The sequence below is a fragment of the Hippopotamus amphibius genome, chromosome 1 (assembly GCF_030028045.1).
Source record: "Hippopotamus amphibius kiboko isolate mHipAmp2 chromosome 1, mHipAmp2.hap2, whole genome shotgun sequence".
NCBI lineage: Eukaryota > Metazoa > Chordata > Mammalia > Artiodactyla > Hippopotamidae > Hippopotamus > Hippopotamus amphibius.
Genome location: NC_080186.1, coordinates 106,654,941 through 106,677,846, shown reverse-complemented (window position 1 = coordinate 106,677,846; position 22,906 = coordinate 106,654,941). Strand labels below are relative to the sequence as shown.

Sequence of the window (22,906 nt, the reverse complement as noted above, 5' to 3'; positions counted from 1 at the left end):
CTTAGTGCTGGGCCCAGTGGTCCTTGGCTGGTTATTCCTCAACCGCAGGAAAGCCCCTCTGCCTTTCACCCTGCCCCAGCAGGCCACATCTGTGACTCCTTCCAGACCCTCCAGCAGGTGTGGAGGAGGGGGGCCCAGATCCTCCTCAGCAGACAGGGAGCTGTGAAGATGGGGGGCAGGCCCCTCCTTCCTGCTGTTTGGAGGACCTCTGGTGGCTTCGCTTCTTGCCTGGCTCCTGGAAGGCAAGGGTCACAGGACTGGAGTGCGTGGCAGAGCCCTTAGGGATTTCACCTGGAGGCCAAAAGAACACAATCAAATTGAGTCCATTATCAGCCCTTGCTGGTGGCTAACTGAGGCTGGAGCGAGCGCTGAGTGGTGACAGAAGCCAGAAGCATGGTGAGAGCCTGTCAAGAGGATGAGCTAAGGGGTGGGCTGAGGTCTGGAGGAGCAACTGGTGCCACCAGGTTAGAGGACAAGCTTCCCACCACCTCCTGTGGTCATATCTCTGCTCAAAGCCACTGCACACCGGGTAGCCAGATCCTACCACCCCCTCTTCAGGTTCCAGTTCACTCTCCAATTCACTTTGGAGCAAAAGGATGGCTTTTGTGATTGCTCAGGAAAAGACATGCTTAGTATGAAACAGGCACATATAGACAGCCTGTTGTAGGGAGGAGAGGACATTTTGCATGGAGGTCCACCTGTTACATTCACGTTCTGTTTACTTGATGAGGAGAGGGAGGGGCTAGGTCAGCAGGGACCTCAGAGTTCATCTAAGTCTAGTGCCACATCTTACAGATGAGGGTCAGTGGGCTCATAGAGATTGGGTCTCTGTGAGAGACCACAAAGCCGCACAGGCAGTTAGTGAGAAGCCTGGGATTAGAACCCAGGCTTCGGGATCTTTCCAATGGCCTAGGGGAAGTGGGAAGGATACTTCCAAACTGGGGAAGCCAGCGGGTAGGAGAGGCTGTTGGGTTACCTTTGCTGGGACAGGAATAAGGCTTTACAGAGGCAATCTTGTAAGTATTCTTCTAGAAAGGCTCAGGAAAGAAAGGAATCATCAGAGAAAAACAGAAGAAATTAGAAAAAAAAATCCAAACCAAAACAAACAAACAAAAAAACAGAGTTAAATTATGGCCCAAACTATTTTCACACTGTGGGGTCAACATTCCCTTAGGTTACAATTTACGAACATTCCTAGGAATACACACAATTGCTTATGGTAAAGCTTTAAAGTCCAAGGTAAAAGGTTTAATTTTGATTTCTAAGCCATTTCTAAGACCTCAAGTTTTTCTTCAAAGTGGTTGCTAAAGAATATGTTAGTGTTTTAAATGAATGTAGAGAAATGTCTACCATATAGATAATATCTTTCCCTTTAAGTTTCAGTTTTTACTTATTACCAAATTCTCTTTTAGATCACTAAAACCCAACGATTTTCTTTTGTGTTGTTGCTTAAAGAAAAATATGTCAACATTAAATTGCTGTTTTCAGCCCAATAGTGTGCAGTGAAATCAGCTTATTAGGTTGCATCTTTCCATGATTTTTTCACATAGTGGTTTAGGAAACCCCAGAACACATGAGTGCCCTCAGGATCCCTTTACTGAAAGCTCACAGGGCAGACTCCATATGTCCTCTGACCTCGATAATCAACTGAACTGCATTTCTCCCCACTCCTGACCTGGCATAAAAGAAAGAGAATTGGGATAAAGAGAGAAGATTATGGCAAAGTGAGAGTCAACTGAGAGGTCAGGGGAGATTGCCGATTGGAGTGGGAGGCCTGATGGGGATTGAATCTAGAGGGATGCTCACTGAGGACCTGTGCTCCTACAGATGGACCAGCAGTCTCCTCCTGGAATGTCAGAGCAGGTCAAGGATCACCTGCACACTCTAATGACACATGGTAATAAGTTTGGGGTGGGCTCTATGGCTCTGACTGTTGCAATGGTTTCCTTACCTCCAGATTAGTCCTTGCCTTCTTTAAAACATCATGTGTCCTGGTCACTGAAACAACAAAACAGCCCCCAAAGGCAAAATTACCAGCATGGCCTATACTTGCCTTATGTGTTCTAAAGCCTGCCTTTTTTTTTTTTTTATAATTTTTTTGGGGGTACACCAAGTTCAATCATTTGTTTTTATACACATATCCCTGTATTCCCTCCCTCCCTTGACTCCCCCCCCCACCCTCCCTCGAGTCCCCCCCCACCCTCCCCGTCCCAGTCCTCTAAGGCATCTTCCATCCTCGAGTTGAACTCCCTTTGTTATACAACAACTTCCCACTGGCTATCTATTTTACAGTTGGTAGTATATATATATGTCGGTGCTACTCTCTTGTAAAGCCTGTCTTACTGGCCACTCAGCTCGGGGTCTCCTGCCGCCTGCCCCCTTTCAACTGCCCGCATCCCCTCCTCTGCTTCCATGATTACTGATGGCACAGGAGGTTCAGGGACATCATATCAGTCTCCCCCATCCCCTAGGCTCTCTGGTCACTGTCCATTCACAGCACAAGTGGGGAGCCTGGAAGGGTCCCCTCATTCCCTGCCCCATTCCCTGGCTGGGAGCACCCACACTGGCTGAAGATGAACTGCTCCAAGCTCTCCTTCTGCTGGTTGGCGGTCTTCAGATGCTCAGCTGTGCTCTGAAGGAGACTCTCCTGTCTGGATAGTTTGGTTCTCAGTTCCAGAAGCTCCCTTTTCATGGACTCTCCCTGGGAAGAAAGACAGGCTCTCTGTCAGAAGGCATAAGCACCCTGTGTTTCGTGGCTCTTTACAACTCTAAATAGGGTTCTACAATCTTCTTAACTATTTCTGGATCAGATTCCCCTCGTTAAAGCCTCTCAAACCCTCCAGCTGGTGATGGCTCAGGATGGGCCATGAGGTGGGAACACTGAGGACCTGGAAGCCCCCGTGCAGATTAGCACAGGCTACACGCCTGTTGCTGCAGAGAACCTGACTCCAGGCCACACTGAAACCCAGCTGTGAACAAGAGCTCCGATTTAGTGCTGACATGGTTATATCACTTGGGCATCACAAGTAAGACTTGATCATTAGCAATATTATGCCTGAGAGACAGGTCTGACCTGAGAGAGTCAGCAAGTTTGTAAATGTATCTGGGAACCTCAAGATGGGAAAACACTCCCTCCTTGGACTTAGCATAAATGAGTCCCCTAAAGTGTCAGTGATTTTAGTCTGGAGTTAGAACCCCTGGGAGGGATTCTCAAACCTGCCTATCTAAGTTCACCAACCAGAGAGCTGCCTGAGGTCTGAGAGCACCTTGGGGAGGCTGGCTCTCCCCAGGCCTGACCCAGAGATGCAGATTTAAGTGATTTTCTGGGATTCCAGTGGGGGACTGAAAGAGGCTGGGCAACTGCTGGTGACATTTTGTGATCCTGCCTGACGATGTGGACCTGGGGGTGGGGGTGGGGTTAGGTTGGGAAAGGGAATGTTGATGTTTTAACACGGCCCTGAAGTTCAGCTCAGCGAGACTTCAGAAAGTTAAAGAGATGGAACATTTATGGGTTACCAGGGCTCTCATGTCTCTGCCTCCTCCATGTCCTTTCCTTTTCCTCTTTGATTATTTCTCCTGGGGGTCAGAGGTGAGGGAGAAGGGATGTAGTCAGAGCTGCACTGAAAGCAGCCACCACAGAGGAGAGGTCTCCCTCCCTCCAGGGACACTCTCTTCAAGTGCCCTTTGTTCCAACTGACCATTTGGCTCCTTATCTTCAAGATCTGCCGACCAAGGAGGCAGGGGATATTTGGGGGCAGATCCAGTAGAGAATGCTGGCTTCTTACCACTTTGCCACCCAGCGCAGGGCCATGGGAGCTTGGCAAGGCTGCTCGCCAGAACATGGTGAGGAGGGAGGCGGACTCCTCCAGCCGGTGGTGCAGGGCGTTGGCACTGCTCCTGAGCTCATGGATGGCTTCACTGCCCATCACCTGGGAAAAGAGGGTGGTAGCCATGGGCATCCCTGCAGCTGAGAGATCACTTTTTTTTTTTTTTTTTTTTGCTGAGCCCAGGCCTCAGCTTCCTTTGTGAGTGAGGTATGGACATGGGCCTGCTTGAACCTGTGAAATCCTTTCCTAACCTGGAAGCCAAGGTTCTTTGACCTCAGGAGGGACCACCCAACTTGCAAGAATTCATTTGATTCCAGCTTCCCGCACACTCTTTAGCTTCTAGTCCTGCTTCATGCTCAAGAGTCTATGGTCCCTATTTTTGCACTGGTCCCCCTTGCCCTTCCCTGAATCACACCTTATGCTTCAAATGGGCTGCACCATTTGTGGTTCAAAGGACTGAGGTGCCGCTCGCTTTACCTGGCATGTTCTCCTTCCCAGAGAACCTGAACATTCCCTAGTGGCACCCCCCACCCCATGAACCTGTTACTTTCCTTGCCTGGGATAATAGCTGATTCTGGGTTCATGCCCTCATACCCAGGGCACTTCTAACACTGCCTGGAGCTCCTTGTTGTATGGTGTGGGGCTCCCTCTCTAGTGTGGGGGCTCCAGGGGGCAGGGCTGTCCCTGCATGCCTGTGCATCTCCAGTAGCTCAGATAGCAAAGCAGCTGGTACCTGGATCTCTCCCTGGGTAAGGGCTCTGAGAAACCTTGCTGCCTGCTCTCCTCCCCTCCTCAGTCTGCCACGCTCCTCACCCCTTCTACACATCTGCCCATATGGATGCAGATTCTCCATCTCCAGCCAACTGATTAAGCGATTTTATGCTGCCCACAGACGGTCATATGCCAGCGTGACTTTAGCAGATAATAAGCTACCAAAGGGTACTGGGTGCAGCATTGCATGTATGTTGATGCTTAATGTGCTCTACTGATGAGGATGGCAATGCTGCACCTGCTATTCTGTGGTTCTGAGGGGAAATATCAAGTCAGCTGCATCTGGAACCAGAACAGAGCTTGTAGTGAAATTAGCAGATGAAGATGAAAGGCCTAGCTAGATTAAATGGAAAATGTATCCTCAATTGGTAGGAGATGTGGAGCAGGCAAAAAAATAGTGGGAGAAGGAGCTAAAATCAGAAGAAGAAACGGCCTAAGGAAAAGGTGCACCTAAGAGCTCAAACATGATTATCTCCGTGCCTAGAGCTTCAAGGCCAAGGAAGTTGCAGGTTGATCTCACGAGGGATGCTACCTTCTTGACCAGCAGTCTGCCCTCTTCAATCTGCTGTCTTAGGGCACTATAGTCATCAACGTGGCCAATGACATGGCGGCCATGCTTATTGGCAAAGGAGCCATCAGTAGCATCACCCTCCAGCTTGGGAGGGTTCTTCATTACTGGAGAAGCATCCAAACCCAGCTCTGAAGATAAAACCACAATAACACAGAATACACTGTTATTTATAGTCATCCTTAGTTCAATCCAAAAGGGACATCAGATAGTGAAAGAGGCCACAGACAAGAATGACAGTCTTGGAAAGTACAAGGGTGAAGCCCATAGATATTCTGGGTTCTAGATTTTTATAATCTTTCTTACATCATCTCATAATGATAAAATTGCCAGGAGGCAAATTTTATCCTTATTGACAAATGAAATATTCAGGACAGATACTTAAAAATTTTAAATTTGGGGGTTGAGAAGACACAGACAAGGAAATTAAGCTGGATACAGAGAGCACTTTCAAGAAGGAAGAGATTATAGTGCAATGAAACAATACCAGAGCAATAGGAAAACCACAGGAAGAAGAAAAATGACCAAAAAGGCAGCCACAGAAGGTGGAATGAGTAGGGCTAAAGGCCTTGGGACATGTGGAGAAAAATCTCTAAATTCAGATAATGTGCCTATAGAGAACCAAAAGTTACTTGCAGTGTCATTTTCCATCATTAGACCCTGAATCCCATAGTTGCCCTATTTACCATTTTTCCTGTTGAAGGTTGTGGTCTCTGAGCCAGAAGCAGCAGAAGAGGAGCTGGGGAGGACCAGAACTGGAGAATTCATGCCCACATCCCGAACTGGAGGGGAGGCAACTGAATCTAGGGAGTACAAATAACCACAACTTTAGAAACCCTGGAACACACTGCTCCCCAAACACATGCACAGCCTGTTTTCACCACTGGGGTCTACGGCAACATGACTCTCCTCTTACAAAATCATCACCCATGTACCACAATCAAAACCAATAGCAAACAAATCACTTAGTTTGGATCAAGTTCCTATAATTGAGGGCTGTTCCATGAGAAAGCAACTTCTAGTTTGAAACATTATTAGGTATATTTTTCTAACCCCAGATTTGAATATAATATTGTATGTAGTATGTCTAATACAATGCTTTGTAATTAAATATAAATATGCATAAATATATGCAGTATACATGTTAAAAATATTTGATCAAAGAATGAATGGATTTATGGGCAGATTAAACTCAGCACTCTAATCACCATTCTGGTGAGTCAGTACTAGAAAATATGTAGTAGTATAAGAAGGGAGACATACTAGAAGGCATGTAGTAGTATAAGAAGAATAGGAGACATAAGCCTTGGTGAATTTGAGGTGCCCTATTGGAGACCAGACAGCAATCCTCCAGGGGAGTAATTGGAAAATATCTGAAGAGACAGAAATAATCCTGCTCAGGCAAATGTGACTTAGAACCTGCTTTCCAGCTCAGGCCTCTGTGCTGTAGGATGGGGAGGAGGAGTGACTGAGCCAGTGGGGATGAGTCCTGGCTGGTGTTGCGCAGAGGCACTGAGAAGGGAAGCCTGAGAAGGAGCAGAAGCAATACCAAGACAGAGCATAGGGAGGCAGAAGGAACAGACAGGAAATCAAAACCTCTGCTTCGAATCCTGGGTTGGCCTCTTAACTCCTTAGCACGTCAGTTAATTGTCTCAATGCCTAAGTTTTCTCATGTGAAATACAGAGATAGTAAATCCTCCCCTAGCTCTGATGAAATTATTTGAAAAATTATCTGAAAACATGGTAAATTTTAAAGCACTCTGCAAATATAAGGAATAAGCATTAACATATATAGCTGTTAATTGTTGAGTACTTATTGTGACAGGCAGTTGTAAATTATTTCATTTAATGCTCCATATAACTATGCACAGTATATATTATACATATCTTCATGTTAAGGATGAGGAAACTAAGGCTTAAATGCCTGAGGAGTTTAAACACTTTTCCCAAGGCAAACAGCATGTAAGTGGCAAACTCAGAATCTGGAGCCAGATCTGACCCTAAATCCCATCATCTCAGGCACTGTATCAAAGCATCTTCGATTTCACCATGATCTTAAGGAGTGTGGAAGAAGTAAGATTGTCCCTTCCACCACAGACATCCTGGGGACCTCCTCCTTGGCTGAGGGCTTGCTGATTTCCTTTTCCTTCCTACCTTGGAAGAGCAGCTGCTTGTTTCCAGGGTCAGTGTTGTTGGGGAATTTCTGGTTAACAGAGGAGGGGCTGAGGCTGGCTTTGCTGGCACCACCATCCAACTGCTGTGCAAGCTGCAGTCGCAGACAGTTGTTCACCTGAATGCTCTGCTTCAGCTGCCCTCTCAAAGCTCGGATCTCTGCCACCAGGCGGCTCAAGTCACTGCCCAAAGGGACTTGGTGACAGGCATCCCAGGTGTAAGCTGAAAGTAGAGAGAGGAGGGAGTCTGGTGGCACTGAACCAAATATTTCCAAGCATTTGTCAGAACACTCCTCTCTGACATTCCTTCCTACCAAGGTCCCAGGAACACACCTATGACAGATGTCACTTTTCCTGTGTGGGGTCTGGCACACACTGAAATGGCCTACACTCCAGCATGGAGTTTCCTTGAGGCTCAAATGACCCTTGTGCATCTAGAGAGCATTTGATTGGCAGATGAAGTCAAGCCTATTATTTCATCTCCTTATTAACCTTAGTCTTGCAGGCTAGAGAGCAGGGTCTTCTAGGGCAGGAGATCAATACTGAACTAGAGAAGGGAACGGGCTGAAGGAGAAGGAGATGGATGACCTCCATATTTAGGAATCAAAAGGACAGGAGGAAGACATCAGGCCTTTGGGCAGCAAATAATAATGGGAGTGGGGTACCACAGAGCAGGGATCATAACTAATTGGACTTCTCAAGTTCTTTTTACCTTCACTCACCACTCATAGCCTGTTTCTATGTACTGGGGGAAGAAGAGATCTAAGAAATATTTTACAAGACCATAAGTGCTCATCTAAAAATGTTGAAGTCAAATGTATTTAAAAAGGTAAAATTTGTTTTGGTTTTTAGCAAGGCAGTAGGATGCATATACCACATAATACATGTACCCAGTTGCATCAGGGCCACAGGCCTTAACCAAACACATCAATATTTCTGCAATGAGCTATGTGAATATTCCCACTAAATGGGATAAATGAAGAGGAGTGCAGGACAAGGTGGCAGAGTAGAAGGACCTGAGCTCACCTCTTCTCATGAAAACACCAAAATCACAACTAATTGCTGAATGACCATCAACAAAAAAAATCTGGAACCTACCAAAAAAGATATTCTGCATCAAAGACAAAGCCACAATGAGATGGTAGGAGGGGTGCTTTCATGATATAATCAAACCCCATATCAGGTGGGTGGGAGACCTGCAAACTGGAAAATAATTATATTATTTTATATATTATAATATATAATTATTTTTTATATTATACTATAATTAAAATAATTATAGGAGTGAGAGTTCTGAGCCCCATGTCAGGCTCCCCAGCCTGAGGGTCTGTAATAGGAAGGAGGAGATATCAGAGCATTTGGCAAGTGGGGCTTCAGTGTAGGATCGCCACAGGACTGAGGGAAACAGAGACTCCACTCTTAGAGAGGGCACACAAGGTTTCATGAGCACTGTGACCCAGGGCAAAGCAGTGACTTTATAGGAACCAGGGCCAGACCTACCTCCAGGTCTTGGAGGGTCTCCAGGGGAGGCAGGGGTTGGCTGTGGCTCACTGCGAGGACATAGACACAGGTGGCAGAAACCCCAGGCAATAGTCAACAGCGTGAGCTCTCCTGGAGATTGCCATTTTGGCACTGAGACCTGGTCCCACCCAACAGCCTACAGGCCCAATGCTGGGTTGCCTCAGGTTAAACAACCAAGGGGATGGGAACAAAGGACCACCCATCAGCAGACAGGCTCCATAAAGTTGTCCGGAGTCCAATGCTGCCTCTAAACATACCCCTTTACCTGGCCCTTTCCACCAAAGGGACAAGACCCAACTGCACTGACTAGTCAGCAGGCACCAGTCACTCCCACGAGGAAGCCTGCACAAGCCCCTAGACCAACCTCACCCACCAGGAGTCAGACATCAGAAGCAAGAAGAAATAAAATCCTGCAGCCTGCAGAAAGAAGACCACAAACACAGAAAGCTAGAAAAAATGAGACAGCAGAGAAATATGTTCCAGATGAAGGAACAAGATAAAACCCCAGAAGAACAACTAAATGAAGTGGAAATAGGCAATCTACCTGAAAATGAATTCAGAGTAATGACAGTAAAGAGGACTTGAAATCTTGGAAAAAAGAATGGAGACACAGATTGGGAAGATACAAGAAATGTTTAACAAAGAGCTAGAAGATACAAAGAACAGAGTTGAATAATACAAGAACTGAAATGAAAAATACACTAGAAGGAATCAATACCAGAATAAATGAGGCAGAAGAATGGATAAGTGAGCTGGAAGACAGAATGGTGGAAATCACTGCCATGGAACAGGATAAAGAAAAAAGAATGACAATAAATGAGGACAGTTTAAGAGATCTCTGGGACAACATTAAATGCACCAACATTCGCATGATAGGGGTCCCAGAAGGAGGAGAGAGAGAGAGAGAGAAAGGGCCTGAGAAAATATTTGAAGAGATAACAGCTGAAAACTTCCCTAACATGAGAAAGAAAATTATCACCCAAGTCCAGAAAGCACAGACACTCCCATATAGGATAAACTCAAGGAGGAACATACTAAGACACATAGTAATCAAACTGACAAAAATTAAAGACAGAGAAAATATCAAAAGAAACAAGGGAAAAGCAACAAATAACATATAAGGAAATCACCATAAGGTTATCAGCTGATTTTTGAGCAGAAACTCTGCAGACCAGAAGGGAGTGGCACAATATATATAAAGTGATGAAAGGGAAGAAACTACAACCAAGAATATTCTACCCAGCAAGGCTCTCATTCAGATTTGACAAAGAAATCAAAAGCTTTACAGAGAAGTAAAAGCTAAGAGAATTCAGCACCACAGACCAGCTTTACAACAAATGCTAAAGGAATTTCTCTAGTCAGAAAAGAAAAGGCCACAACTAGAAACAAGAAAATTATGAATGGGAAAGCTCACTGGTAAGGCAAGCATACTGTAAAGGTAGGAAATCATCTGCACACAAATATGATATCAAAACCAGCAATTGTGAGGAGAGTACAAATGCAGGATATTGGAAATGCATTTGAAAGTAAGAGACCAGCAACTTAAAACAATCTTTATATATATAAAGATTTATATATATATATATAAATTTAATTTTTGTCAATTTGATTGCAATCTTATATATATATATATATATATATATATATATATATATATATATATATAGACTGCTATCTCAAAACCTCATGGTAACTGCAAATCAAAAATCTACAATTAATATACAAACACACAAAAGGAAAAATCAACCCAAACACAACACTAAAAATAATCATCAAGTCACAAGAGAAGAGAACAAAAGAGGAAGGGAAGAAAAGAGACCTCCAAAAACAAATCCAAAACAATTACCAAAACAGCAAGGAGAATATACATATCAATAAGTACCTTAAATGTAAATGGATTAAATGTTCCAACCAAAAGACACAGACTGGCAGAATGGATACAAAAACAAGACCCATATATATGCTGTCTACAAGGGACTCACTTCAGATCTAGGGACACATTCTTACTGAAAGTGAGGGGATGGAAAAAGATACTCCATGCAAATGGAAATCAAAAGAAAGCTGCAATAGTAATACTCATATCAGACAAAATAGACATTACAATAAAAATTATCATAGGAAACAAAGAAAAAACTACATAACGGTCGAGGGATCAATCCAAGAAGAATATATAACAATTGTAAATATATATGCACCCAAAATAGAAGCACCTCAATATATAAGGCAGATGTTAACAGATATAAAAGGAGAAATCAACAGTAACACAATAACAGTCGGGGACACTCCACTTACATCAATGGACAGGTCATCCAGACAGAAAATCAATAAGTAAACAGAGGCCTTCAATGACACATTAGACCAGATGGAATTAATTGATATTTATAGAGCAATTCCATCCAAAAGTAGCAGAATATACATTCTTCTCAATTGCATACAGAACATTGTCCAGGATTGACCACAGGCTAGGCCAGAAAGTAAGCCTTGAAATATTTAAGAAAATTGAAATCATATCAGGCATCTTTTCTGATCACAACACTATGAGGTTAGAAATCGGCTATACAGAAAAAAAAACTGTAAAAAACACAAACACGTGGAGGCAAAACAATATGCTTCTAACCAACCAATGGATCACTGAAGAAATCAAAGAGGAAGTAAAAAAAAAGAAACCAAGAAACAAATGAAAACAAAAATACAATGATCCAAAACCTATGGGACACAGCAAAAGCAGTTTTAAGAGGGAAGTTTATAGCAATACAGTCTTACCTCAGCAAAGAAGAAAAAGCTCAAATAAACAACCTAACCTTACACATAAATTTATTTATTTCTCCTCTGAAAAATAAATAAAATAGAGATAAAGAAAACAGTAGAAAAGGTCAATTAAACTAAAAGCTGGTTCTTTGAACAGATAAACGAAATTAATAAACTTTAGCCAGACTCACCAAGAAGAAAAGGGAAAAGGCTCAAATCAATAAAATTAGAAATGAAAAAGAAGTTACAATGGACACCACAGAAATATAAAGATACATAAGAGACTACTGCAAGAAACTATATGCCAATAAAATGGACAACCTAGAAGAAATGGGCAAATTCTTAGAAAGGTACAATCTCCCAAAACTGAACCTGGAAGAAATAGAAAATATGAATAGACCAATCACAATTACTAAAATTGAAACTATGATTAAAACACTTCCAGCAAACAAAAGCCCAGGACCAGATGGTGTCACAGGCAAATTCTATCAAACATTCAGAGAAGAGTTAACACCTATCCTTCTGAAAATATTGCAAAATATTGCAGAGGAAGGGACACTCCCAAACTCGTTCTATGAGGCCACCATTACTGTGATACCAAAACCAGACAAAGATACCACAAAAAAGAAAATTACAAGCCACTATCACTGATGAATATAGATACAAAAATACTCAAGGAAATACTAGCAAACCAAATCCAACAATACATTAAAAAGGTCACACACCAGGATCGAGTGGGATTTATCCTAGGGATGCAAGGAGTTTTCAATATCCATAAATCAATCAGTGTGATAAACCACATTAACAAATTGAAGGATGAAAATGATATGATCATCTCAATAGATGCAGAGAAAGCTTTTGACAAAATCCAATGCCATTTATGATAAAAACTCTCCAGAAAGTGGGCATAGAGGGACCCTACCTCAACATAATAAAGGCCATATATGACAAACCCACAGCTAACATCATACTCAATGGTGAAAAGCTGAAAGCATTTCCTCTAAGATCAGGATGTCCACTCTCACTGCTTTTATTCAACATAGTTTTGGAAGTCCTAGGCATGGCAATCAGAGAAGATAAAGAAATAAAAGGAAACCAAATTGAAAAAGAAGATGTAAAACTGTCACTGTTTGCAGATGACATGATACTATACACAGAAAATCCTAAAGATGCTACCAGAAAACTATGAGAGCTCATCAATGAATTTGGTAAAGTTGAAGGATACAAAATTAGTGCACAGAAATCTCTTGCATTTCTATACTCTAATGACAAAAGATCAGAAAAAGAAATTCAAGAAACAATCCCATTTATCATCACATCAAAAAGAATAAACTACCTAGGTATAAACCTACCTAAGGATGCAAAAGACCTGTACTCTGAAAACTATAAGATGCTGATAAATAGAAGATGACACAAACAGATCAAAAGATATACCATGTTTTTGGATTGGAAGAATTAATATTGTCAAAATGACTATACCACCCAAGGCAATCTACAGATTTGATGCAGTCCCTATCCAATTACCAATGGCATTTTTTGCAGATCTAGAACAAAAAATCTTAAAATTCGTATGTAGATACAAAAGACCCCAAATAGCCAAAGCAATCTTGAGAGAGAAAAATGGAACTGGAGGAATTGGGCTCCCTGACTTCAGACTATACTACAAAGTTACAGTAATCAAAGCAGTATGGTATTGGCACAAAGACAGACTTATAGATCAATGGAACAGGATAGAAATCCCACAAATAAACCCATACATCTATGGTTAATTAATCAACAACAAAGGAGGCGAGATTATACAATGGATAAAAGATAGTCTCTTCCATTAGTGGTGCTGGGAAAACTGGACAGCTACATGTAAATGAATGAAATTAGAACATTCTAACACCATACACAAAAAATAAACTCAAAATGGATTAAAGATCTAAATGTAAGACCAGATACTATAAAACTCTTAAAGGAAAACATAGGCAGAACACTCTTTGTCATAGGCTGCAGTAATATCTTTTTGGATCCATCTCCTAGAGTAATGAAATAAAAACCAAAATAAATAAAAGGGACCTAATTAAACTTAAAAGCTTTTGCACAGCAAGAGAAACCATCAACAAAATGAAAAGACAACCCACAGATTGGGAGAAAATATTTGCAATCAATGTGACCAACAAGGGATTAATCTCCAAAATACACAAACAGCAAATGCAGCTCAATATTGAAAAAAATAAACCACCCAATCAAAAAATGGGCAGAATATCTAAATAGACATTTCTCCAAAGAAGACATACAGATGACCAAAAAGCACATGAAAAGATACTCAACATTGCTAATTATTAGAGAAATACAAATAAAACCACAATGAGGTCAGAATGTCCATCATCTAAAAATTTACAAACAATAGATGTTGGATATGATGTAGAGAAAAGGGAACCCTTCTATACTGTTGGTGGGAATGTAAAGTGGTACAGCCACTATGGAGAACAGTATGGAGGTTCCTTAAAAAATTAAAAGTAGAGCTACCATATGATCCAGCAATCCCACTCCTGAGCATATATCCGGAGGAAATCATACTTCAAAAAGGTACTTGCACCCCAATGTTCACCTCAGCACTATTTACAATAGCCAAGACATGGAAGCAACCTAAATGTCCATCAACAGATGAATGGATAAAGAAGATATGGTACATATATACAATGGAATATTACTTAGCCATAAGAACAAAATAATGCCATTTGCAGCAACATGGATGGACCTACAGATTATCATACTAAGTGAAGTAAGTCAGAGAAACACAAATATCATGATATCACTTATATGTGGAATCTTAAAAAATGATACAAACCAACTTATTTACAAAACAGAAACTGACTCATGAACTTAGAAAACACAAACTTATGGTTACTGAAGGGGAAAGGAGGTGGGAGAGGGATAAATTAGGAGGCTGGGATTAACATATATACATTCTAATATAAAATAGATAATCGACAAGGTCCTACTGTATAGCACAGGGAACTCTACTTAATACTCTGTAATAACCTATATGGGAAAAGATTCGGAAAAACATAGATATATGTATACGTATAACTAAATCACTTTTCTGTACATCTGAAATGAACACAACATTGTAAATCAAATATACTCCAATATAAAAAATAAATTTTAAAAAATTTTTAAAAAGAGAAAAAAAATAAAAAGAGAAAAAAGTGTGAAGACTGAACCTGATTTCAAAATTTACTATAAAACTAACAATGAAGACAGTTTGGTACTGGTGTAAGAATAGGCATATTGATTAACGGAACAGAATGGAGAATTCAGAAGTAGACTCACATATATTGGCTAGTAATTTTTTTTTTTGCCTTGGCAATTGTTTTTCAATAGAGATGCCAATCAATGTCATGGTGATGAAAAATCAATTGTGTTTCTATATCTTAGCAAAAAATTTTATTTGGCAATTGAAATAAAAATGTTATCCCACACACATGTATTCCACACATGAGAAATATTTATATATAAATTAAAATAAGAATGATGAGTATACCAAAAATTACAAAATCCTACTAACAGCAGTTATGGTCAACTGATTGTCAACAAAGCTGCCAAGGTAATTCAATGGGAAAAGGGTAGTCTTTGTAACAAATGGTGCTGGAAAAACTGGATATCAATATGGGACAAAAAGAACTTTAACCTTTTTCTCACATCATATACAAAATTAACTCAAAATGAAATGTACGCCTAAACATAAGAGCAAAAGCTATAAAACTGCAAGAAGAAAAATACAAGGAAATCTTTATGATCTTGAGATAAAGATTTTTTAGCTACAACATGAAGAAAAGCATAAATGATAGAAAAAAATGGATTAATTAACCTTCAACAAAATTTAAATGTTTTGCCTTTCAAAGACACTAAAAAGACTTGGAGAAAATATCTGCAAATTATTTTTCTGGTTAATTATATCCAGAATAAAAATTTCTTTAAAAAATCTTTGAATTTTCTCACTGGGGAAAGGTCAGGGTGGGAGCAGGTTGCCTGCAACATTGGCTGCATGGGTGATCAGAATTCACAACATTTGAGATGTCTTCAAATGATGATACCATCAGGATAGTTCTTTGTATTTTTTTTTTTGAATCATTGTATAATCTGGACTTTGATTAACTTGTCTCAGACCATCCAGGTGGGTGAAGTTTGACTCTTGTGGCCTATTTTTAAGGATGTCTAGGCTGTATCTTGCTCATGTCACCAACCTCTGGGCTTTGTGTGTGAGAGCGCCCCTCTCTTCTTATTGGGACCCTCAATGACTGAGGTTTTTTTCTGAGACAGAACAAGGTAGGTTTCCAAGATCTCCACAACTCCCAAGGTAAAGAATTCATCAGGATCCTTAGCGAGAGCAGGGAAGCTCATAGGGTGGGGAAGAGGGGAAAACATACCTTTCAGCCCCTTCTTGGAATTGCCATTAAGTGCCTCGTAGATCTGCAGCTCTGACTGGAGGGACTGGAAGAGCTGCTGTTTCTCTTCACACTGTTGCTGCAAGAGGGCCAGCTTATGCTGCAGCCTGTCAGGGGAGAAGCAAGGGACCACTGAGCTGGTAGGGCCCCACCAGGGCAAGAGGCTATGAGCCAACTTTGGCATCATAGAATTTCAGCCCTAGATGTCAACTCAGGGGTCATGAAAACCATTGCTTTTAATTTACGGATGTGGCAACAGAGGCTCAGGAAGGTAAAGTAACTTTGCTTGGAGTCATGCCATTAGCTACCATACCTAGGACACACTACCTGGTATTCTTACTGCCCCACAGTGCTCTTTTCATGTTGTCAAGAAGTTACAGGGTTTATGCTGGGGACTACCATTATGGCTGGTGTAGAAGCTTCCTAGGTTATGGAGGGACTAACATCCTAAAACTAACTGGAAGCACAAGAATGTACTTTCTGTAGAATCTGATATGCTGAAGGCTTCCATAACAGGGTTTTACTCTCTCAACTTTGGAGTGAAAAAGGCATTCCCAGAGAAGTCCTTCCTTCTGTTCAAAGTTACCCATAAATCCAGATTAGCAGAGGGGATATTGAGGTTTCCAAAAAGGACCATTAACTGTCTTGCCAATATCCCTTTTTCTAAATCCGAAAATGGGGCCACCTTCCTTATCAATGGGCTCCCTCTAACCTGGAGTCTTTCCCCTGGAGAGATAGCCGTTCCTCCTGGAAATGCAAGATCTCCTGTTGCTTCTCCTTCAAGTCTTCCAAAAGCTGCTGTCGTTCCACCTTTTGGTGCTCTAGCTCCATTTCCAGCTCTTGAAGTTGGGATCGAGAGGTCAGCAGAGCCTCCCTCAGACATTCTGTTTCCTGGGAGTGCTCTGGTGAGCAGAACACAGGAGTACTTATATTGTAGGGCCAAAGGTCACAGGAAGATGAGCCCAAGCATATCCATCATGACAATCAGAACTAAGGCAAAAGGAAGGCCAGCTTATGCTGCCAGGGGAGGCAAAGTGACTGTCTGACTGTCCACACACTCAGGGGAATGGGAACCTCTTTCTCTGCAATGCCCTTTGATCCCCTGATTTAATACGGCCCACCATGCTTTTAGAGAAAACACTCTGCTTCCTAACGCTCTTTATTTTCTAACCGCTCACATACCTACTGTGCAATAATCCATTCTTGAGTTTTTCCAGGGATCAACATAAAAATTTCTTGACTACAGTTTTTAGTATATAGTATTTTCATCATATTGAAAAGAGAGCCCTCTGTTCTTTCCTGGTCTGGCAGCATCTCTCTGATCTTCAGGATTTCTCAAAGGCTATTGACAGGGACTCTGAGAACAGGGCTCTGGTGCTGTCAGTCGTCTGGGGTGGAATCACCTGGGCCTGGCAGACTGAGCTCATTTAAATCTTCCTGTCTTCTCACCTGTGAGGTCTGTTCTGGTCTTTCCAGGCACACAGTGGTAGTTTAGTAGTTCTACCTTCTCCCTTATCTATGGCTTTTGTTATCTTCCCAAATGGTGACCTTTCCTCTCACATCTCTTGCTCTGAGGAGGCTAACTTGGCAATATCTCTTGATGTCTTTTTCCTTTCCACAAGCATTCTTTCATTCTGGGCTTCATCCTCTTAGCCACTATTCTTTGTCTGTTATGGCTATTCAATAAATATTTGTAAATAAAAATAATTTGTGATTGAAAACATTGATTTCATTAAGTCAACTAACACTAAGGTCAGCTGTCCCCCAGGCCACACAGGAAATGATGCCCACACGTGGATGCCCACTGAATAGTGTTGGGAACGCTCTGGAGGACGTTTTGGTAGCACCTCCAGACACAGAGTCATGAGGACTAGGGACCAAAGAGGAGCCCTGGGTATATGAGTAGGGAGGTGGTGAGGAGACATGGGGATAGCAGATCAGCACTGGGAGGGACACAGAGAGCTGCAGCAAAGTCTGGAGAAACCTGAGAGAGCACACAGGCTTCATGTTCCTTCCTTTCCTGGGTCCAAACTAGCTGTGAGTTGTGTGCAGGTAGAACAGGCACTAACTGGTATCCAGTTTGATAGCTAATGACTGAATGTGGGTTGCACAGAAGTGGTGGGTTTACTAGAGCTCCTCATCCTTGGAGCCTAGGAGTCTAAGGACCCATGGGTGGGAATTGTCAGGAAGCAGCCCTTTCTAGGCTGATAATAGCTCTGGGAGTTGGGGTTGATGGGTCTGGGTAGCTCAGTTCTCTCTTTTTTGTCTCTTTGCTTCTCCAGTTGCTGACTGGTGTGGCCAGGGAAAAAAGGGACCCAAGAGTGACCACAGTTTGTGGCTTTTGACCACTCACCTCTGGAAAGATGACTGAGCTGAGCCTGAAGGCTCCGGTTTTCTTCCCTAAGGACTCTGTTCTCACTGCAGAGCTGAGGCGTGGACTCCAGGCTTGGATTGTAGAAGTTAGAGGTGGGTCCTGTCTCGGGAAGTGCAAGCAGGCAAGTCACACAGTTGGGTATCAGAGCCTCCCTGTGTTGCTCACTCTGTGTCTCCAAACGCACTGTCTCAACCCAGCAGAAAACCCTGAGGACTTGAGTCCTGGGCCTAAAGCCTGTTGGGCCGAATGCCTGGCTTTCGAGGGGCTCCTCTGCGTGGGTTCTTTGCATGCATTTCGCATGCCCTGGCTGCAGCTGTTCAGGAGGCTCTCCTCCCTAAATAGCGGCTGCTGCGGTGTGGGCAGGACAAGGGCGTGTGGAAGGGACGGCCTCCAAGTGTCAGCAGCCTGGGGGAGAGTGTGGGGAGGAAGGCCACCTCGGGAAGCGGCTGGGGGAGGCCCTGCAGACCTGGCTCTACCACTTGCCAATCACAGGACCAGGGCACAGAAGTCAGCAGGCAGCATGTGAGCAGGTTAAGGATGGATGAGAGAGAGGATTCTGGGGACCATAGCTGGTTAGATGTGCAGTGAGGAAAGCTACTCTCTGAGCTCAGATGCAGCTGCAAAGGGAGGAGAATAGTACTTACCCCCCTGCCTTGTTGACTGTAAGGAGCAAGTGGAGGGAAGCAGACCAAGGTGCTTTGAAAATTTTGAAGCTCTGCCCAAGGACAACTTTCATATTCTCCCTAATTTATGACCAGAAATAGGAAGCCGAGGGCCTCTCCTACCGCTTCCGTGGGCAGTGGAGCTGAGCCTGTGTTCCAGCCGCTCCCCCAGGCAGTCGTTAATGCAGATGGACTCCTCCAGGCGCTGGCGCAGGTTCTGGATTTCACCAAGATGCTCATGTAGCAGGTCAGTCCCTGCAGCCACCCAGCAGGGCAGGAGGAGGTTGGAGATGAGAAGCTGGCCCCCTGCCTTTGGAGCCCACGTTAGGGGCTGGGGCTCTGCCAGCAAGATCCCTAAACATCACTGTCCTCTCACAGGGGCATCTAGAAGCTCAGGTGACTTGTTTAAAGAGTCAGTTGGCTTCAAACACAGGACAGCTGATGCTAACCAAGCCCCATAGGCCTCCTCCATACAGGGGTGTGTGTAAGGGAGTTGTAAGTGCACATGTACAGTTACTAGGGTAGGTGCTAAGTGTCAGGGGTTTCACATGGTTTAAAAAAACATCACTGAAGGGACTCTCTTGGTGGCGCAGTGGTTAAGAATCCCCCTGCCAGTTCGGGGACATGGGTTCGATCCCTGGTCTGGGAAGATCCCACATGCAACTAAGCCCATGCGCCACAACTACTGAGCCCATGTGCCACAAGTACTGAAGCCCATACGCCTAGAGCCCCTGCTCTGCAACATGAGAAGCCACTGCACAGAGAAGCCCACGTGCAGTAACAAAGACCCAATGCAGCCAATAAATAAATACACTAATAAATAAATTTTAAAAAAATCACTGAAGGCTGTGGAAGTCGGCCTAGCACTTGCTAAACGTCTGGCCATCTCCTGAGCTAAGTTTGCACATAATGAGGCAGGCCTCTCCTCTACCCTACTACCTTTCCTCTTACTGACCCTTGACTGAACATTTGTTAGCAAGGGACAAAGCCCTTCCTCCACCCTTAGAGAGAAGGCCTAAGGTAAAAGTTAGGTCCTCACGTCAGCTCATCCTATGTGGTTAATGACTACTACTCAATGCTTCCCTCAAATTACTTTTAACGTGAAAGGAAGAAAGCCCACTTAACTGTTTCCACAGGGACATGTCAGGTGGTGTCCACTGCAGAGGAGCTGGAGTGATTGTACTACTGCCTTCCCTTAGTGTTTCAACGAACCGTTCCATTGCCTCGTCAAGGCCAGTGCCTTTGGTGGCTGAAGTTTTCAATACTTGCCATTCTTAGTCCTCCAAGCTGGTAACCCAAGTGAATATGCCATCTCCAAGGGAGACATGGCCTGGCCCATGTCTCTTTTACTAGCAAACAGCACTAAAAAGGCTTTTCTCTGCTCTTCTTCCTCCAACACAGAAACTAACTCTGATTTAGAAAAGCCAGTTAGGTCTCGGTCACAACTGTCCACCACACGAATGGCTGCATCTGTGTTTGCCTGATAACATCTCCAGTAGGGCCTGCTCCTTGTCAGTATGGCACCGATCCAGGCGTCTGAAAGCTGATTAGAGAGTTGGGAAAAACACCCCCAAGAAAAGAAAAAGGATGCAGAAAAGAGCAGTGGGAGGGGTGCCAATGACAGACTACGTCAACTGCCTCATTTTGCTTTAGACACAGCCTTTTTCTGAAGATCACAGTTCTCTTGCTGTTGGCACTGAGCTGCATCCCAGCATTCTCCCGTACAGCTACACCTGTCCAGGTGGTGAGATGCCTCTTGGACCTGACCAGGGGAGCTAGGAGTGAGAGGGAGAGTTTAAATTGGGTTTTCTCCACAAGACATGTTTATGGGGTGGGGGTCTGTGTAGAAACGCCTCCCTTTCTGTACAACTCCTGACTGATGGAAGAATGTTCTGTGACTGTTGGTGCCTGGCATTCTGGAAGGGTCTGAGAGTGGGCTGCGAGGGGCCCAGGCTGCAGGGACAGAGAAGGACATGAATGTGAGAGCACAGAGGTGGCCGCGGACTTGCTCCTACCCCTGCTCAGCACCGAGGCCCTGGGCAGGGAGGATAACGGATGCACTCAGGAAGAACTAAGCACTGAAAGGGCCCTTTCCTTTTATCCCCACGCCGTGAGCCAGACACCAGAGGAGAAATGGAAGAGCCGCCCAGGTAGGAAAGGGGTGGCTCCTCAACGAGATTTCACTTCACAGGCGGAGCTGCTCGGCTTTGTGCTTTACCTGTGGGTTTGGATCTGGGCTGATACCCGCAGGAGCCCGGGGAGAGGTCCCCACATATGCTCTCTGCCGGAGGCCACATCCTGTCCCATGGCCACTGCTGCCCAGCGCTGTGCTGCCCCTGGAGGAGAGTGGGGCTGGGCGGGGTTGGGCCCCCATCCTGGGAAAGGAGACACTTCTCCTTGAGAGGCCACCTTGCCAAGGGACGTGCTGTACTTAAGCTGCGTCATCCTTGTTGCCACTGGGGATTCCTAGGCTGTTTCTTTAATGGTTCGGCCTTTCCTCGCGTGAGAATCTCCTTCAGATTTTTGTCTGAAATGCAGTTTCTTGTGCCGTCTCCCCAGAAGTTTTTAACAGTCCCATAGTGACCGTGACGTAGTGTTCTATAGGGTGCATCTAGTGCCCAGGGATTGGAGCCTGTCTGCTGCATGATATCACAGTTACTCATCCAAGGTTAATACTATTTTCTCTCTTTTACATTGTACAGTGTTCTCTATTAAACTTGCGATCCATATGTTCCAAGGGGGTAATGAAATCACCATGTAAAGCAAGCTAGGTGCATGGTGGAGTTGGTATTTGCATCTTGGACTGCTTTTCCTAGGACTGTGCTTTCATTGCTTTTGCACAGACCTAGGGTAGAAACTGATCGGAATTAGGGTAGAGAGTAGATGACACTGGTAAAAGTTAGTAACTCCTGGTAACTAGCAGTACATAAATACTGCTTGACAAGTATTTACTGAATGTTCTATGTGGCAGGCTCTTGAGCAGGCACTGGGGAGGAGGGGGGAACAAGGCACGCAGAGCACCTGCTCTCAGGAAGATGACCCATAACACAGGAGCCAGATGTTTATAGAGAATCACATACATATTGATATATTTTTTAAATTAATGACGATGATGTATTTAATACTCATGGGTACCTTGGTCCCATTGTGTCAGCCAAGATTGATAACTGAGTATCAACAGAAGACTATTGAACAGCAATAAAATTATTTTTGGAGAATGTCCTTCAGTTTTTTTTTTAATTACTTAACATTTTGTGGCTGCATTGGGTCTTTGTTGCTACTTATGGGCTTTATTTCTAGTTGTGGCTAGCGGGGCTACTTCATTGCAGTGTGCAGGCTTCCCATTGCGATGGCTTCTCTTGCCGCAGAGCACAGGCTCTAGACGTATGGGCTTCAGTAGATGTGGCTCGAGGGCTCTAGAGCACAGCCTTAGGAGTTGTGACACACCGGCTTAGTTGCTCTGCAGCATGTGGTATCTTCCCCGCCCAGGGATCGAACCCGTGTTTCCTGCATTGGCAGGTGGATTCATAACCACTGTGTAACCAGGGAAGTCCCCCTTCAGATATTTTTGTCTTACTAATGGAAATACGTATGTTTGATCTAATGTCCCCTGAAATTCAACCATGGGTTCCTGGTGCTTTTGGACAGAAAGGCTTATGGTCAAGGTTTGTGTGGTGACTCTGCTGCCACCAAGTGGTGTGGGCACGTAGGGAACATCTCCATACAGATCTCAGCTTCCTGGTCAGTAAGATAAGGTTATTCAGGTTCTCCAAACTCCCTTCTTGCTGAATTTTTTTCCGAGGGCACGAGAGACTAAGATGCATGTTA

At 43.7% G+C, this 22,906-nt stretch overlaps 1 protein-coding gene across 1 annotated transcript; it reads right to left on the bottom strand.

Annotated features, from left to right (window-relative positions):
• Nucleotides 1-249: 249 nt before the first annotated feature.
• LOC130834609 (myomegalin-like) lies at nucleotides 250-21,375 on the bottom strand. The gene is given in 13 exon segments (XM_057704988.1): nucleotides 250-291; nucleotides 1,952-1,998; nucleotides 2,563-2,701; nucleotides 3,786-3,938; nucleotides 3,941-3,966; nucleotides 5,070-5,297; nucleotides 5,853-5,969; nucleotides 7,321-7,560; nucleotides 16,025-16,149; nucleotides 16,755-16,944; nucleotides 18,396-18,515; nucleotides 19,202-19,333; nucleotides 21,297-21,375. Coding segments are annotated over 13 exon segments (1,638 nt in total).
• Between the last annotated feature and the right edge of the window lie 1,531 nt (nucleotides 21,376-22,906).